General features: G+C 43.1%; 1 protein-coding gene across 1 annotated transcript in view; it reads left to right on the top strand.

Moving 5' to 3' along the window:
* ULK4 (unc-51 like kinase 4) overlaps window positions 1-19,743 on the top strand; it is a 1,180,200-nt gene that overhangs the window by 70,263 nt on the left and 1,090,194 nt on the right. Inside the window, exons 8-9 of the mRNA XM_029589702.1 lie at window positions 7,889-7,964; window positions 15,685-15,774. Of these exons, the coding sequence (XP_029445562.1) occupies window positions 7,889-7,964; window positions 15,685-15,774 (166 nt within the window). The remainder of the gene's footprint in view (window positions 1-7,888; window positions 7,965-15,684; window positions 15,775-19,743) is intronic.

Below are 19,743 nucleotides of genomic sequence, written 5' to 3'. Positions count from 1 at the left end.
AAACGCCTTCTGAAAATCCAAATACACTACATCTACAGGTTCACCTTTATCCACATGTTTATTAACCCCTTCAAAAAAAAGAAGCAGATTTATTAGGCAAGACTTCCCTTGGGTAAATCCATGTTGACTGTGTTCCATTAAATCATGTTTTTCTATATGCTCTATGATTTTGATCTTTAGAATAGTTTCCACTATTTTTCCCGGCACTGAAGTCAGACTCATTGGTCTACAGTTTCCCGGATTACCCCTGGAGCCCTTTTAAATATTGGGGTTACATTGGCCACTCTCCAGTTTTCAGGTACAATGGATGATTTTAATGATAGGTTACAAATTTTAACTAATAGATCTGAAATTTCATTTTTTAGTTCCTTCAGTATCCTAGGATGCATACCATCCGGTCCAGTTGATTTGCTACTCTTTAGTTTGTCAATCTGACCTACTACAGCTTCCCGGTTCACAGTGATTTGGTTCAGTTCGTCTGACTCATCACCCTTGAAAACCATCTCTGGAACTGGTATCTTCCCAACATCCTCATTAGTAAACACGGAAGCAAAGAATGCATTTAGTCTTTCTGCAATGGCCTTATCTTCCCTAAGAACCCCTTTAACCCCTTGATCATCTAATTGTCCAACCGACTCCCTCACAGGTTTCTTGCTTCGGATATATTTTAAAAAGTTTTATTCTGAGTTTTTGCCTCTACGGCCAACTGCATTTCAAATTCTCTCTTTGCCTGCCTTATCAATGTTTTACACTTAAGTTGACAATGCTTATGCTTTATCCTATTTTCTTCAGATGAATCTTTCTTCCAATTGTTGAAGGATTTTTTTTGGCTAAAATAGCCTCTCACCTCGCCTTTTAACCAAGTCCGTAATCGTTTTACCTTCCTTCCACCTTTCTTAATGCGTGAAATATATCTGAACTGCGCGTCTAGGATTGTATTTTTAAACAATGTCCATGCTGTTGAACACTTTTAACCTTTGCAGCTGCACCTTTCAGTTTTTGTCTAACTATTTTCCACATTTTATCAAAGTTTTCCCTGTCCGTATTAATTCCATAATGTCCAAAATTAACCTCTGTACCCAAAACAGGACATTTCTTGGACAGGCCCACCAGATATGACCCATCATTCCTGTTTATACGCATTCTCTCCAGCATTGATAGAAACATTCTCATAAATATGTATTAATTGTTATGGAGTGGAATACCACCTCCAATACACTTTGAAAGAATTTTCTTCCAACTGGCTAATATAGTAGCCTTAGCAATATGCTATCTAACATGCTCCCATATTTCTTATTTATTTATTTATTTTATTTAAGGGTTTTTTATATACCGAGGCACGTTTGCAAAACATCACCTCGGTTCACAGTGTAACATAACTTAGCAACTAGCTTTCTTCATCCACTATACAACTAAGTTCCTCGACCAATCCATCTCATATTTTAATTCACCCTCTCAGGAACAGCTGTTCTTTATACAGTTTAGAAATAAAACCTTTGAGGGGCAAGACATCCTTTCCTTACAATATTTTTCCAAAGTAGAATTCTGCTTACTTGTCCACTGTTTACCCACTGTCTATTGAATGTAATGTTGGACCTGCAGTTAGGCAAAATAGTCAGTTTCCCTCAGGTTATATTTCCCTTTCAATGATAGAAACTCCAACTACCTTTTGGGGCTCAGAAAATGTCCTAAGTGAGATAACCCAGCTTTTCCCATCTTTTAAAAAAACTCCCATCTAACCGAGACAGGAATTCTTCATTAGACCAAAGAGGCATAAGTGGGGGTATTTCCCCATGAAGTTACCTTATCCCTAATACATTCCCACACTTCTATTTTATGTCTAGTGAAGGGATTTCCTACAATCAGAGGTGAATGCTTTTCCTTCAGTATCCATGGATAAAAATGAAAAGGAATTGTACCTAAAAAATGTGGGGGAGAGTCCATTACCTGCTATTAATTAAGTTGACTTAGATAATAACCACCACTATTACTAGCAATGGTAACATGGAATAAACTTAGTTTTCGGGTACTTGCCAGGTTCTTATGACCTAGATTGGCCACTGTTGGAAACAGGATGCTGGGCTTGATGGACCCTTGGTCTGACCCAGGATGGCATGTTCTTATGTTCTATTTTAATCCATTGTAGCACTTTAACATAGCTCTGACTTGTGCTACTTTATATTATCTTTCCACATTCAGGACCCCAAGACTTCACAGATATTGAGCCAAGTACATTATGACAGTAACTTTCAAATGGGCGTGCAGGTGCACACATACATGTGTATATGGGCGTGCGGCCAGATATGCAACAGTTTTATATCCTGCATGCACATACGTGCGCATGTTATAAAATAGCTCTGGTGTATGTCTGTGCTCCTAATTTTAAGCTTGTGCTCGCATAGCTGCATAAGTAGGCTTTGGGATGCACAAGTGAGTAATTTTTATAACAGATGCACATCCAGGCCAAGACCAGTTTCACCAGTTTGTCTACCAGCTTGCTCAGTCTAGAGCTAGGTTCTACAACCCCCCCTGGTTCTTTAGCCTGCACTCCCCCAGTTAAGCAGACCTCCCCAAACTCTTCAAAGATGCCTGGACATAGTTTTATAAAGACTTTCCACCTCCTCCATAGCAGAAGTAAATTTGCGCTCAAATATACCTGGGTGTGAACTCAGATGTGTAGCTACTTGTGCATATCTCTTGGTCCTGCCCCCAGAATGCCCATGCCCTGCACACATTCCACCCCTTTTTTCCCCTGATACGAGATATTCACGTGTCGGTACTTGTGCGCGAGCATAAAGGCAGCTTATAAAGTTGAGTGCACACGCATATGCTAGATGTGCATATGCCTCCTATTTTGGTGTTCTCCTGGCTTTTAAAATTCTTCTTTACGCTTTTAGAGACCCTAGGTAGTTTCTGTCTCCAAATAAAATCTGAGAATTTCTTATGAATGTAATGAAGCATAACACTTGGGATTCCAAAAGGAGCAACTGACATAATTAACAAAGGCAAAGTAAAGTATTCATATTAATAGTGGCTATACTCCCCAACCAAGAGATGTTTGTATTTCCCCAAGTCTGCAAGTCCATCAGAATCTTATTTATCAAAGAGGAATGGTTGATTTGCACCATCTGTTGGCTGTCCCTAGCAGTATTTACTCTAAAATACTTATATAGAAACATAGAAATGACGGCAGAAGAAGACCAAACGGCCCATCCAGTCTGCCCAGCAAGCTTCACACATTTTTTTTTCTCATACTTATCTGTTTCTCTTAGCTCTTTGGTTCTATTTCCCTTCCACCCCCACCATTAATGTAGAGAGCAGTGATGGAGCTGCAACCAAGTGAAATATCAAGCTTGATTAGTTACGGGTAGTAGGGGAAGTAACCGCCGCAATAAGCAAGCTACACCCATGCTTATTTGTTTTACCCAGACTGTGTTATTCAGCCCTTATTGGTTGTTTTTCTTCTCCCCTGCTGTTGAAGCAGGGAGCTATACTGGATATGCGTGTAGTATCAGTTTTTCTTCTCCCCTGCCGTTGAAGCAGGATATGCATTGAAAGTGAAGTATCAGGCTTATTTGGTTTGGGGTAGTAACCGCCGTAACAAGCCAGCTACTCCCCGCTTTGTGAGTGCGAATCCTTTTTTCTTCTCCCCTGCCGTTGAAGCAGAGAGCTATGCTGGATATGCATGAAGTATCGTCTTTCTCCCCTGCCGTTGAAGCAGAGAGCTATGCTGGATATGCATTGAAAGTGAAGTATCAGGCTTATTTGGTTTGGGGTAGTAACCGCCGTAACAAGCCAGCTACTCCCCACTTTGTGAGTGCGAATCCTTTTTTCCACATTTCCTCTTGCTGTTGTAGCTTAGAGCGATGTTGGAGTCACAGTAACCATGTGTATGTTTATTGAATAAGGGTATTATCTCCAGGCAGTAGCCGTCATTCTGGCGAGCCACCCACTCTTTATTGACGGCCTCTTGATTTTATGGATCCACAGTGTTTATCCCACGCCCCTTTGAAGTCCTTCACAGTTCTGGTCTTCACCACTTCCTTCGGAAGGGCATTCCAGGCATCCACCACCCTCTCCGTGAAGAAATACTTCCTGACATTGGTTCTGAATCTTCCTCCCTGGAGCTTCAAATCGTGACCCCTGGTTCTGCTGATTTTTTTCCTATGGAAAAGGTTTGTCGTTGTCTTAGGATCATTAACACCTTTCAAGTATCTGAAAGTCTGTATCATATCACCTCTGCTCCTCCTTTCCTCCAGGGTGTACATATTTAGATTCTTCAATCTCTCCTCATAAGTCATTTGATGAAGACCTTCCACCTTTTTGGTCGCCCTTCTCTGGACCGCCTCCATCTTGTCTCTGTCTCTTCGGAGATACGGTCTCCAGAACTGAACACAATACTCCAGGTGAGGTCTCACCAAGGACCTGTACAAGGGGATAATCACTTCCCTTTTCTTACTCGATATTCCTCTCTCTATGCAGCCCAGCATTCTTCTGGCTTTAGCTATCGCCTTGTCACATTGTTTCGCCGACTTATGATCATTAGACACCATCACCCCAAGGTCTCTCTCCTGCTCCGTGCACATCAGCCTTTCTCCCCCCATCGAATACAGTTCATTCGGATTTCTACTCCCCATATGCATGACTTTGCACTTCTTGGCATTGAATGTCAGCTGCCATATCTTCGACCACTCTTCCATCTTCCTTAAATCCCGTCTCATTCTCTGCACTTCATAGGATGTTGAGACCATTTGAAAGGGAAACTATGCTTTAGGTGTGCAGCTAATGAATTTTGTAAACTAATATTTAGAGTTTCGGATTTGCTCATGTTAACTTTAAATCTTGTGACTCTTTCATACTGTACAAGCTCTGATGCTGACAGGTCGATTTTGAAAACATTGCTCTCATTAAAAGGCCCACAGAATCACGTATGTGGGCCGGATGCGAGCAGTGCAGATTTTAAAAAGCTTTAAAATATGTGCATATATACCTGTGCACTCATGAGGAATAAAGGGGCAGGGCATAGGCATTCTGGGGCAGTGCCAAGACTTACTCGCTTAACTCCGAATTTTAAAAGCGAAACCTGTAGTGCACTTTTGCTAGATATTCACGTAACTTTGCTGCAGCACCTGATGAGGAGTCCAAAAGAAAAAAAACAGCGGTGAACGGTCTTGTAGTGCAGATAGCAACAGCAATATGATGAGACCAATCGTGGGATAAAACAGGGGCTTAAGAGAGTTATGGTCTAAACGATCCTCTAAGAAAGTTCTTTTTAAAATTCCAGATGGCATCAGGCTGATATCGAAATAACAAAGACCCTTTTCATGTGTGAGCTTGCTTTTATGGAAAACTCTACTTATGCGCATAAGGGTAGATTTTCAAAAACTTGCGCACATTAAAAATGGGGGTTACGCGCATGGCTGGGCCTTGTGCACACCATGCGCATTTTCAAAGGGGCCCGGCAACTCGCGTAATCCCTGTTATCAGCCTGATGCCATCTGGAATTTTAAAAAGAACTTTCTTAGAGGATCATAAAGTTATTGAAGATTGATACGGATGTATTCAGGCAGACAAATACGAAGGAGCACATTTATGGAGAATTTGATATAACAGGCAAAGAATCTTAAAATGTATTCTTTGAGATATTGGAAGCCAGTGAAAAGCCTTAAGCATTGGCTGAATATTGTCATTTATTTTTCTCCCTGAAATTAATTGGGCTGTGGTATTCTGCACAAGTTGAAGTCTATGTGGCTTATATTTAGCAAGTCCAACAAAGAGTTGCAGTAATCAGTATGAGTGTAAATAATTGCCTGGATTTAACTACGCAGATCTGATTTGTCCAGTTATGGGTGCATGTAATAATCTACAGGTGATTAAAAATCTGATTCAGTAATAGCAGATGTGGTATCTGCTTAAGGATACTACTTGGAGAATTTCAGGTCTGGCAGGAGAGTTTTTGGGTCTGCCTCTCTCTAAACTAGAGAAGTCTATATTGAAGCAGGAACTGGAACTTGGAAAAAAGACCCAGAGAGCCACACAGAGTTCCATGGTACCGTCAAAGTAGTCCTCAGCTCCTTCACTGCTTTGATGCAACGATGAGTCTTTGAGCAGATACTTCTTGCTCCTACTTCTTGGGTTTTTCCAGTGACTCAAAGCGCTTGTTGAAATAGAAGAACGTCAAGTCTCAGGTAGAGGCCTTGTTGTCTTGATCTCTGTTGGTGCACAGTTCCGAGAGATCAAGCTCTCATATCTTTGGCTCTGTCTGTGGTTGTTTTTTCAGCACAAAATTGGTTGATAAAAGGAGACTGTCTAAAATGATCCTGATATATCGTAGGTTAGCAAAGAGTTGATGTTTCCTCTGTTTATGTCTACAGCCTTGTTTCTATTTATTTTGCTTAGTGCAAAATACATTTCATTTTTTGTAAGCTAGAATCTGAAATATTTATTGAAAAAAATGTTCCCTTCGGATCAGACAAACTATATATTTTATTGAGACCAGCATATAATAGGAATTCTAAAGCCTTCCTGCTTATTGCTGCAGCTGTTTGAGTCATTAGTTTTCCTTTTGATTGTTTGTTTTTGATGTGAAAGTGGTTCTTAAGTATTAAAAAGTTGTAGTAAGGAATGCTGCTATGTGCAGTATGGTCCCTGAGAGATCAGTGGAAAAACTGGCATGAGCAGCAGCTGTCGGGGCTGAGGAACATTGGATTTCTCCTGACAATTTAATGAAGTTTTCAGTTTACAGAGACCAAGAGCTGGACTGCAGGTCCTTGTGAGGATCAGCCTAACTCAGGATGCAGACTGCTGAGAGGGAAATATAAAAAGCAAAACTTTTGTCTTGCCTGGTAATTCATTTTATTATATGTACTGAATGTTTTCATTGTTTTTTGCTATACATTTGATGGAGTTAGGTTTCTTGTGCTACCCTCTAGCAGCTGCATGCGTGATTAGTGTTAATACACTTCAATAGAATTGCACAGACCTGTTGCTTCAGTTTGGTTATGGTTTCTTTACTTCTACACAGAAAAATGATAGCTAAATTTCTTGCAAAAGTGATCCAGTCACTAATGGGGCTATTTTCCTATTGAAATTTGGCTGGCAGGTACTTAGTCCCTGAGCACGTTTTCATTTGCTTTGAAGCAGGTCTAAATGTCTGTGTAGAGACTGTAGACATGTGGAAACTACGTGTGGGGCTTTCAGGATGAAAACCCTATGCAATGTTTCCCTCTGCTGACCTAACCCTGCCACTTTTTTGCACTGGGTAAAGTCCCTGTGCTGTTCACAATGTGGGTACTATATGCACAATGAGCAGGATGTAGGAGGGAGAGTGATGAGGCAGTTTTCAGGTGCCCTTTTTATGCTGATAAACAATTTTGGTTCTTGCGTTGAAAATTGTCCTGCCTGACCATTCATTTGCATGTTAGATATTTTCTTAGTATCTGTGCAGATTAAACTTTCTGGGCATGTTATGAGAAGTAAATTGAAATAAGTTTCTTTATCTGAATCTCCTGTGGTGTAGCAGCAAAGATATGCATATGGGAATAATGGGATTTGCTGATCAAGCTTTGCTGTTTTAAAGACCTGCAGCTAAGGCTTGGATGCTTCACCTTGCCTATGGTTGTACCTGCCTCACAGTTGTAAACAAATCACAATCATTCCCATTTTACTAGCTCCAACTATGAAATCCATTGAAGTTATTCTGGAAAAAGCTCTTTATATGCACGATGATGATTTGATGTAGACATAAGTATGGAGAAATATAATTCTACCCCTTAATTGACGGACATTTCTGCTGTTGGTGATTTTTTTCAATATTCAAATTTGTTTTTATTTTTCACATAGTAAGTTAAGTTTATCCTGTTTTATTCCTATATATCTTGCCTTGCAGGCTCCAGTGCTGCCAAACCATCATCAGACTTTCTTAATTTGCTTGATGGCTTGCTTCAAAAAGATGTACAGAAAAGGTAAATTAGGCTTACAAAATACTTCTAGAGCTGCAAATGTAATTCTTGATTCCTTTTGTAATTGTCTTGGGTTGCGGGTTTTATAATATAACAGCCTTTGTAAGAGCCTGCTGTTATATAAGAAATTATTCTTTACAACTTTCATGACAGTAGTGCAGAGTAAGATTGTACTAAAAGTATACTTTGAGCTTTTTTGATGGCAGCTAGGCCATATAGTTCCCACCAGTGAGGATGATTTTCACAGCCTTTGTGTGTGAAACTTTGAGTTACATGGCACAAAAACTGTGAATATTTACCCCACCAAAAACATAAATTGTGTGTGTGCAAAATTTACCCCCACATAAAGGGGAATCACTGGAAGCTTTCTAGGGGTGGGACTTATCTTTACCTGATGAGCGTGCATGGTCAGTGCTGTCCAGATATGTGCAGCACTCTTTTCAGAGAAATAAAAGTCCTACATTTATCTGGGTAAAGATATACGAATAACTGTACCCCTGGATATTCAGTGGGAATCTTGTGCACATAAGTCCATCTGAATTTCCGGGACAGGTTAGGCGCGTAACTTTCCCAGGATAAGGTTTTTTTTTTTTTTTTGAGTTGGCCATTTCCTCTTGCTGCTTTGTGCTTCCAGCTTAATCAGAACGGATCTCTGTTGGACCACTGAAGTGACACGGCCATCAGAGGCCCCATCCTCTGATGCCCCTGGTAGTTCTAGGCGTTCCCCACTGACACTGGTGCTAGGCACTATGCCAGCTCGGAGACCTGAGGAAGATCCGGTGACGCCTCGTCCCCCACCATCAGTCCTGGCCACTCTGGACTTCCTGGACCACAGGGTGCAGTCCTCTGTGCTCAAGGCTCTCCAGAGCGTTGAGCTGTCAGTGCCACCGGCCCCCATACTGGTGCCCTAGCCTTCGCCATTAATGTTAGCACGCTTCTGGAGCGTCTGAATACCCTTGTGGGCGCCCTTCCAACGCAAATGGTGCCCGAGGGCCACTCGCTTCCCCAGCGGCCACTGATGCCCTCCACCAGAGCAATCCCGATTCTCGGGTCCTCTGAGGAGGAAGATAAAGCCGGTACCATGTTTCCTAGACTACAGTTTCCTGAGCCCTTGCTGGGTCCTTCCAGCCTTCTGCAGCCTCCAGTCCCCTCGATGCCAGGGGAACTGTCGATACCCGTGGTGCCCTTGCGGCCTCCAAAGCCTTCGGAACCTAGGGCTGATTCCCCCTCACGGACCTCACCCATGGCATACTGATCCTAGTGAGGAGGAAGGGACTTACGACCCTTGGGGTGATGACTTCACGGAGTCGTCCTTTGATTATTTGAGCGATCCCCCTCTCGGAGTCCTCTCCACCGCAGAAACGGCGCCAGTCGCCCTCCGAGGACCTGTCCTTTGTGGGGTTTGTCAGGGCCATGGCTGAAGACATTCCCTTTCAGCTGCTTATGGAGGATGACGCGCGACATAAATGCTGGAAGTACTCCAGTTCGTCATGGTGGTTCCTGATCACAATATTTTCAAGGATCTCCTCCTCTGCATGTGGGAGCTTCCCATTTCTATCTCCCCCGTCAATAGAAAGGCCGACTCCACTTATTTGGTGCAGCAGGGGGTTCAGAAGCAGCATCTCCCCCACCAGTCTGTGGTTGTAGAGTCCACCTTGAAGAAGGCCCGGCGCTCCCGCACCCATGCCTCCGCCCCTCCAGGTCGTGAGCACAGGGAGCTCGATGTCCTGAGTCAGAAAGTCTTCCAAGGCGCCATGCTGGTGGCCTGTATTGCCGCATTCCAACTTTATATGACCTAATACAACCACAATCTCTGGAAACGGGTCCAGGACTTCACAGAGGGCCTGCCTCAACAACAGCAGGAGGCCCTCTCGGCCATTGCCTTACTGGAGCTTGAGGCAGGAAAACACAAGGTGCATTCCATCTACGATGTTTTTGAGACAGCGGCCTGCGTAGCTGCGCTGGGCATCAGCACCAGGAGAATGGCATGGCTCAGGGCCTCTGACTTCTGGCCGGAGGTCCAAAATAAGCTAGCCGATCTCCCATGCACAGTTGAAAACCTCTTTGGGAATAAAGTCTGGGATGTGGTAGCACAGTTGAAAGACTATCACGATACCCTTCATTAGCACCTCCGAAAGCCCATCCTCGGCCAGGAAATCCTCCAGGCCGGGCTCCCAGAATCCCTTTTATCGGCAGAGGAAATATTATCCTCTGGCCTCCTGGGCTCCTACGCCATGCACCAGCTCCAGGGGCCGTCCTCGCCAGCAGCGAGCAGCTAGGCTCCAGCCAGTGCCCCAGAAAGCCCCGGCTACAGGCTTTTGACTGGTGGCGAGGGAGCGGAAGTCAGTTGACCGTACCCCTGACATCAGATCCCCCAGTCGGAGGCAGGCTCATGAGCTTCGCCCATCGCTGGGAAGAGATCATGTTGGACTGCTGAGTCCTTTCTATCATCCGTCAGGGGTACCATCTAAATTTCAGCTGGCTCCCAGAGATCTCTCCCCCATGTCCTTCGTGAGGTTCATCCGCCCAACTGGTCATAATTCAGATGGAACTCTCTGCCCTCCTTGTAGAGGGCGCAGTGGAACCAGTCCCTCACTATCAGCAGGGCCGAGTGTGGTATTCGAGGTATTTCCTCATCCCAAAGAGGAATGGTGGCTTGCACCCCATTCTCAACCTCTGGGCGTTGAATAAGTTTCTTGTAAGAGAAAAGTTCAAGATGGTCTTTCTGGGCATGCTGATCCTGCTCCTCAACGGAGGAGACTGCCTTTGCTCCTTTGACCTCAAGGAAGGTTACGCACACATTGCAATTGTCCCCAGAACCGGAAGTACCTCCGCTTCATGATGGGGAAAGCACATTACCAGTATAAAGTGCTGCCCTTCGGGCTGGCATCGGCCCCCTGCATTTTTACAAAATGTCTAGTGGTGGTGGCTGCCTACCTCAGGTGTTGCTCGGTGCACGTGTTCCCCTACCTGGACAATTAGTTGGTCAAGAGCGACTCCTGTTCGGGGGCCTTGCATGCTCTGGCCTTGACGGTGCAGACACTGCAGTCTATGTGGTTCATTATAAACTTCCTCAAGTCTCATCTCTGCCCCATCTCCTCGGCTGGACATGGAACAGGTGAAAGCCTTTTTGCCCAGAGACCAGGCGATCACCCTTGCCTCGCTGGCTATCATTCTCTGGAACAGCCGGAGGGTGCCAGTTCACCTTCTACTCTGCCTGCTGGGCCACAAGGCAGCCTCCGTCCATGTGACCCCTCTGGCTCACCTCTGCATGAGGAGAGCCCAGTGGACCCTACGGTCCCAGTGGCAACAGGCTTCCCAGGATCTTGAGGCTCCTGTCACAATTACGGACCCTCTCAAAGTGTCTCTATCCTGGTGGGAAGATCTTTCCAACCTGGAAAAAGGACTTCCCTTCCAGCCCTCTCCGCCTCAGGTGATTCTTACCACCAATGCTTCCCCTCAAGGCTAGGGAGCACACGAGAATGGTATCCACACGCAAGGTCTCTGGACTGCCTCCGAAGCCCGCTCTCAGATAAACTTCCTGGAGCTTCGGGAAATTCGATACTCTTAGTGGGCGTTCAGGGACCAGTTGTCGTCTAAGGATGTCCTAATTTGGATAGATAAACAGGTTGTGATATGGTATTTCAACAAGCAGGGAGGCACAGATTCATTTCTCCTCTGCCAGGAGGCGTACCAGTGTGGACCTGGGCCCTGTCCCAGGGAATGTTTCTGTGAGCAACCTATCGGCCATCTCAGCGTGCTAGCAGACAGTTTAAGCTGCTCCTTCTAGCCACACAAGTGATCCCTCAACCTGGAGGTAGTGGCCAAGCTATTTCGCCAATGGGGTACGCTGGATATGGATCTCTTCACCTCCACACACAACCACAGGGTGAGCAGGTTCTGCTCTCTGGTGTTGGGGGAAGGCCGTCCGGCCTGTGATGCCTTCTCCCTCCACTGGGAGAGGGGCCTGCTATACACGTACCCCCCTCTGCCGCTTCTCCTGAGGACTCTGCTGAAGCTTCAGTAGGACAGGGTCCATGATACTCGTGGTGCCCTCTTGGCCCCGACAAGTCTGGTTCCCACTTCTGCAGGACCTGTTAGTGTGGGCACCCATCTGGCTGGGGACAGCACCCGATCTCATCTCGCAGAATCAGGGCACTCTGCACCATCTGAATCTCCAGGCGCTGGCCCTCACATCTTGGATGTTGAGTGCGTAGTTCTCCAGCCTTTGGAGCTCTCAGACTGCATCTCCCAGATCCTGGTGGCATCTTGAAAGCCCTCCACCAGGAAGTCTACAACTTGAATTGGAACAGGTTTACCAACTGGTGCGCAGGTCATGATTTTAGATCCTTTCTCATGCCCCCTCCACGGCTGTTGGACTACCTGTGGCATCTGTCCAAGTCAGGGATTCAGACCAGCTCAGTAAGGGTGCACCTTAGTACCGTCAGTGTGTACCATCAAGGTGTTGCTGGCACACCCATTTTGGTCCAACCTTTAGTGGGCTGTTTCATGTGGGACCTCCTCCAGCTGAAGCCCCCTCTTCGGCCTCCAATCGCATCCTGGGACTTTAATGTTGTCCTGGCATGGCTCATGCGATCTTCTTTCGAGCCGCTGCAGGACTGCGACCTGAAGTTCCTCACTTGGAAAGTCATATTCCTGGTGGCGATTACTTTGGCTCATAGAGCCAATGAGCTTCAGGCTCTGGTTACATACGCACCATACACGAGGTTCTTCCACGATCGTGTGGTCTTGCGTACACATCTGAAGTTTCTGCCCAAGGTTGTAACTGATTTCCATATCAATCAGTCCATCATTTTACCCACCTTCTTCCCGAAGCCTCATTCCAACTCAGGGGAAGGGGGTTCTTCATACCTTGGATTATAAAAAGGCCTTGGCTTTCTATCTGGATCGCACTGGTGGCCACATAGTCCACCCAGCTATTCATGTCCTTTGATCCCAACAGGCTGGGAGTGGCGGTAGGTAAACAGACCTTGTCGAACTGACTGGAAGACTACATTGCTTTTTGCTATGCACAGGCAGGTCTTCCGCTTGCCGGCAGAGTAAAGGCTCACTCTCTGCTGTCTATGGCGACGTCGGTGACTCATTTATATGCAGTCCCCATTGTTGAAATCTTCTGAGCCGCAACCTGGAGTTCTCTCCACACATTTGCAGCTCATTATTGCTTGGATAAAGATGGACTTCAGGTCAGTGCTTTTGGCCAATCTGTCCTGCACAACCTCTTCCAGGCCTGAACTCAATTCTTCGTGCTTCTGTGAGAACCAGACAGTCCCTTGCTGACCTACAGCGCCGCATTTGTGTTGTGCCCGTTGGCATCTTGTTCGGTTGCTGTTGGTCTCTCCTGTTCCCGGGGACAGTCTGGAGCTTGGTATTCACCCACATGTGAGGATTACCATCCTGCTTGTCCTAGGAGAAAGCGCAGTTGCTTACCTGTAACAGGTGTTCTCTTAGGACAGCAGGATGTTAGTCCTCAGGAATCCCGCCCGCCTCCCCATGAAGTTGGGTTCACCTTCCGGTTTGTTTATTTTTTCGCTTGAATTTTTAATCTGTTATGAGACTGAAGCGGGACCTCGTGTGGACGAGCGGATAGCAGCATGCTGGGAATGCTCAGTATGTGGTCAAAGCTTCTAGAAACTTTCACAAAAGTTTTCCATGCCGGGCTCCATCGGATGATGTCATCCACATGTGAGGACTATCATCCTGCTGTCCTAGGAGAACACATGTTACAGGTAAGCAACTGCACTTTACTTGATAGGAGTTAGCCTAAAGAGTGGTTTTATCCACTGATGGTGCTAAATTTGTTCATGAAGACTTCAGTAGTGGTGCCTTTAAATTCTATTAAAAGGATGATGATTAAAGTTCTTATCTTAAGAACAGTTATTCTAGTATCAAAAACATTAGCAACATGTTTTAAAATTAATATGCCAATACAAATTCAATTAATTCAACTAATTTTGCTTGACCAGAAGTGATCTCTACTTTTACTTAGAAATAATCAAAATCTTACTTAGATATATAGAGCTCTCAAATTTCTTTCCAGAAAGTCAGATAAATTTTTCATTTATTTTGATAAGTATAAAAAGTTTAGTTAACAATCAAACCAACCATAGCAAGTTGGACAGAGCAGTCAATAACAATAAGAACAGCACATATGTTAAAAAGAAATCAGGCTGTATCAGAAATTAGAGCCCATTCAACTAGAGATCATTCAGTGTGGAAGTAAGAAGATGATGTATATCCGGTAAAAGATAAGGTCCACATTACATTTATGATCAAAATGTTAGATGGGATATTTTCATGAAAACAGATTATAAAGCAAGCGTTCTATATGAAGCTTTATTATCCTTCCACTTGGAATAATTGGGTTTTGGTACTTCCTATCGTTCTGAACAGGTATAGCAGAAAGCAAAGGAAGGAGAAATTTAGACTTAACTGATAATTTCCTTTCCTTTATTTCTGCTACTCCAGTCCAGAAACCCATCTGGAAAGTTAATACATAAAAAAAATATAGAGATTTTCTAGTAAATCAGAAGATTAAAAAAAAAAAAAAAAAAAAAGAAAAGGAGATTTTTTTTGTAATAATTTTAAAGAGAATCTTCATCTACAAAAAAAGAAAAAAGTATAAGTTTTAAAATCTGCTTTATCATGGGCATACTGGCTTTGACTGGCATTGTGCCATATGTATGTAGCAGTGATGTCACAGGATAAAAAAAAAGAATGTTCTCTGCCTCCATCAACTGGATGAGAGGCTAAACCCAATCATTCTAGACTGGTGTAACAGAAATAAAGGAAAGGGAACAGGTAAGTCTAAATTTCTCCATATCCATATTTAGTAGCTGGTTAGCAGTACTGCTGATAATTTATAACTGTCATGTTATTTTTTTTTCAATCTGCATTGGAAGAGATTAAGTTCTTTCATAATGTGTCACAGTCCAGGTTTACAGATAGTTTGACTGGCAAGAGACCCCTAGGCAGCTTAGGATCTTGTAAAATGGATTTCATGCTTTTTTAAAGAGGTGCTTTATGTTGAAAAGCACCTTTTTTAAATTTGTAGCGGGTTGGGAGCCTTTGTATAAGTTATCTTTGTACAGGATTTTCTCCCATTTTGTATCTATGGGAAAAATGTCTAGTAAATAGGGCCAATAATAGCTTCTCTTTTAAAAACAACTATATTTAATAGGCTGGTGTGTCATAGCAAAACACACTGCTGAGATTAGTCAACAGTCAATTAAATGACTATGGGTATCAAGAATTGCGTTCCTATTTTTCTCTGCTATTGTCCTATTCGTGCCAGAGAGAGACAGCTATGACTTTCCAAGCTTCTGCTGGCATGGCTTTGATCGACAGGTGACTGAATCCCATGGAATGTTTAACTGTTACACATACCTTTTCAGATGATTTTAGAAATTATTACAATGCAGCAGCTTGACTACACCGTAGCAACGTCTGTGAAGTTGTCTACTATAAATTTATGAGGGTGCATTATGATACAAAGTATTCATTTAAAATAGCATATAAATGAAATAATCATTATTTGAAAATACATACCTGAGAGACACTCGATAGGCATTTGAAAGAAGTTATAATGCAAATTTAAAAGCTCACAACTGAGATCTTGGAGATTTAGATTCGGTTCATTTGGACATTTGCATGTTATTTAAGCATTTGTCTTGGTCAACTCATTTTATGCTGTTTCCTCACACAGAATGAACTGGTCAGGACTGCTGCAGCATCCCTTCTGGAAAGAAGCTTTTAGTGGCAATAGTTTTGGGAATATAAGTGAGTCCAATTTGAGGTATGTTCAGTGAAAATAATCTCTTAAAATACTGAAGTACATACTGAGTAAGTAGGAGAGTGGAAAAGTTACCCAGATATCTTTAACCATACTTGGACAAGTGTTCCACTGAATGTACCAGGATAAAGTTATCCAGATAACTTTAGGACAGGTATTTTTCAAACCAGACTTACCTGGTTAATTTTGTCTGAATATCAATACTCCTGGAACAAACTGAATCCCTAGTGCTGCCTTTTTGTAGCCCGATAAATTTTGTGTGGGTAAAGAATTACCTGGACATAATTTAGGTGAAGAATGGGAGGAAAGGTTCAAATCTTGGTTTTTATCTAGCTAACTCTAAAAGATATCTGTACATATTATTGAATATTGACTTCACTAAAGTTTGCATCTGTGATTAGACATTCATTTTGTCAGTGTCATTTTGACACATGTAAATGATTTTAGAATATTGTTAAATTAATAATCTCTTCTTGTTTTCTTTCCATTTCATGAAAAGACAAATGTTTGTTTAAAAACATCTTTGGTATAATGGGATAGGGATTGAATTTATTTTTTAGTTTTGGAATACAAGAAAGCTATTTAGGATCTTATCAGACTAGTAGAAATGCCATAACACGTGAATTTTCAAAGGAGTTACGCACGTACATGTGACATACTGTCGTAGCAATTTTCAAAAGCCATCTAAGTGCGTAAAGTGCAAATATACGTGAATATCCAATGGACAATTCAATGGCTATATTGTAGCAATTTTCAAAGCCCACTTACTCAAGTAAAGTGCATTTACTTGAGTATAATCCAGTTTTATGCATGTAAATGCTTTTTAAAATCCAGACCCTAAATGCACACAGCATGTTAAGGTAGGGCTTCCCAAACCTGTCTCCATGATATTCAAATTTATCTCATGCATATTCATTGTGGATATCTTAAAAAACCAACTGGCTGTAGGGTCCCCAGGACAGGTTTGGGAAGCCCTATGTTAGGGTCCATGCAGGGGCATTTTTGCACAGTTATGCCACCTAATAGCATTTTTCCCATCTAGTTCATACCAAATTGTCAGGACATGAGTATTCCAAGAAGGTTATTATTTTGGATCCATATATTCCACGAATGCATGCATACAAATATGCCACTTAAAAATGTTTTCATTTTGCATCCAAGCCAAACCAAATTTTAAGGCATTTCAAGGGGACTATGAAGGCGTATTGTTTGGGGGATGCACATATTCCACAAATACAAAATAAATAAATACGTGTGCAAGCAATTACGCTAGGGAATACTGTCTTGTTTTCTATCTGATCCACACAAAATTTTCAGGACGTATCAAGTGGGACATGAATGAGTATTTTTTTTTCTTAGATACACATATTACATGAATATGTGCGTGCAATTGTCACCCCAACATCTTTTTGTTGGTTTTGCATCCAATCCATACATTTTAAGAATATGTCAGAGGTTCCATATGGAGCATAAAACGGATATTTTTTGGGAGAATCCATGTATTCCACAAATATACTTATGCCATGAAATAATGTTTTTGGTTTTGGATCTGATCCACATCAAACTTTCAGGAGTTTTTGGCAGGGGTAGGGTTAGAGGGAAAAGCGGAGTCACATACAGTATTGTTTTCCTGGATCCACATAGGTACACATTAGTTCTTTGTGGAAATTGTAGTTCTCTATTGGCAAGCAGGATTGAATTAGTCATGACATGTGAGTGATGTAATCCATTGGTGCTGAATAGACCCTTCTCTCTTAGCTCATTAAGATTTTGCTCTGCTGAGTGCATGTGGTAGTTCCCATGCGAATGCTACTTTGTAAGCCCCTCAGTTTTTTTCATTTGAGCTACTGCACTGACTTGTACCCTTTCTGTCTTATGGCCTTATTCATCAAGTTATTTTCCCATAGACACAGAATAGAAGAACCTTACTGAATCAGGCCCTTAGTATGTTCTGATTGAAAGTTTTAATAGTTTTTGATTTTACATATTTTGGTGTTCCTTCAGTAGCCCCTCAACAACACTTTTCAGTGCTCCAAAAAAAAAGAAAAGAAAATGAATTGTCTGGCTCTATGAAGGCTGCTCTAAGTGGCTTCAAGTATTGTGTGTATGGCTGAAAGATGTCTATCCTTGACTGCCACGACATCTGCTATTTGTATTTAGGCTCTGACTATGACACATCTAATTGTTACTATTGTAGCCGGATCTTACCATGGACTCAGAAGTTGAGAACCTGGATGATGGAGAAATTATGCAGGTCGGTAAAGAGCTGCAGTCAAGCCTCCTTCTGGAGCAGAGCCTCTTTGAGTTTCCCGATGCCAAGCTGAACTCCTCAGCATGGCTCCCCTTCCTTTGGTGCAGGGCTTTAAGCTTACCACCTCTACAAGGTCAAGCAGAGCACAGAAGGGCTTGTGTCTGTGGGTCCCGCGCAGCTAGAGACGATGAGGGCGCTCTTCAACCACCTGTCTCGGGTATTTTGTTTTCCCAAGGGGGAGTACATCTCATCTCCATGCCAGGGGAGGTCCTATCAGAGATTCCAAAGGTGGAGTTTAGTCCCTGCCATTCTCTCACTGGAGTCCAACCAGTCTAAGGACATTTCCCAGGAATACTCCCCTCCGAAATGACTGAGGTCACCACCCAATTGCTTGAGTCGTCATTGTGGTCCTAGATTAGTGCTTCCTCTCTTCTCAAGTCAGAGGATTGACAAATATACCCTCCGACCCCAACCTGACCCCCGGAGCACTCTTCACTGCTAGAAGACCTCTCCTATTCTAAGTTCTTGAATAAATTGGGAAAAGGTCCTGGGCATCAGTATCCACAAGATCAAAGACTTCTGTACTGAGGTTTTTGATCTTCGGAGATCTTAGAAACTCCAGCGGAGCCTGCAGCAATCTCAATACACTCCATCATGCAAGAGTTACTGTATAAAAAAGAATGTGGGAGAACTCAGCAACCTTCCCTCCACTAGCAAGAAATATGGACCTTAAGTACAGGGTCCAACAAACCCTGGGATTCATAGTAGTGTAGCTACTGCACCAATTGATTATAGTGGAATTGGCACTAATGAGGGCAAAGAAAACAAGGATTTTCTCCAGTCCTCCACCAGGCAAAGACCCTAGGCTGTTGGATGACTTTAGGGAAAAAAGTTTTTCAGAGCTTTATGCTCAATGCCTGTAAAGCATCCCATCAGTTTTATATGGTGCACTACTTACACAATTCCATCCAGAAGCTGAAGCCTCTACTGGAGTTGGAGGAAGAAGACTACAGGATCTCTGGGATGTAGAAGTGTGTGAGTGGCATCTTCTTCAGTTGGTATATGAATCGTTTGATACTGCAGTCAGGTCATCAACAGCTGCCATGGGCACATGTCACATAGCTTGGTTCAATGGTATGTGTGACGACATGCATAAGCAGGCAGATGTGCCCTGCTCTGCTCTGGAGAAAACTTATTCAGAGACCTAAATGTTCTACAGGTGGGAGGTGCTCTTTGTCTTGTACCTCTCATCAAGTATCAATGGAAAGAGAATCGTGCACAAAGGGATAGGGTGCCTACACAGCTCCTTTTCAAACCCAAGGAACCTGGTCATCAACAGAGCGATTGCTTCAGATCAATCTGCTGGAGCTCCAAGCAATCAGATATGCATTAAAAACTTTTTTGCACCTTCAGGGAAAAAGAATCCTAATCCAAACAATCAAGTAAACACATTCTATCTCATAAGAACATAAGAAATTGCCATGCTGGGTCAGATAAGCATGGGTGCACAGGATCCTGTAATGTTGTTAGGAAGCCCTCCGGATTTTTGAATGGGCTTGCAGCCATAAGGTCCTATCTTCTCAGCCACCTATCTTCTCAGGATTTCCAACATATTAGCATATCTCAGTAGAGTATTTAGTTCTTACAAGTAGTCTTTAAACTAAGCAGCAGCAAACAGACCAACAGGAAGATTCTGCTTCATTTTTCGAATCAAGTTCAGA

Source organism: Rhinatrema bivittatum, chromosome 2 (genome assembly GCF_901001135.1).
Source record: "Rhinatrema bivittatum chromosome 2, aRhiBiv1.1, whole genome shotgun sequence".
NCBI classification, from domain to species: domain Eukaryota; kingdom Metazoa; phylum Chordata; class Amphibia; order Gymnophiona; family Rhinatrematidae; genus Rhinatrema; species Rhinatrema bivittatum.
Note: the sequence above shows the minus strand (reverse complement) of the source record. Positions and strands in the feature narration are given on the sequence as shown.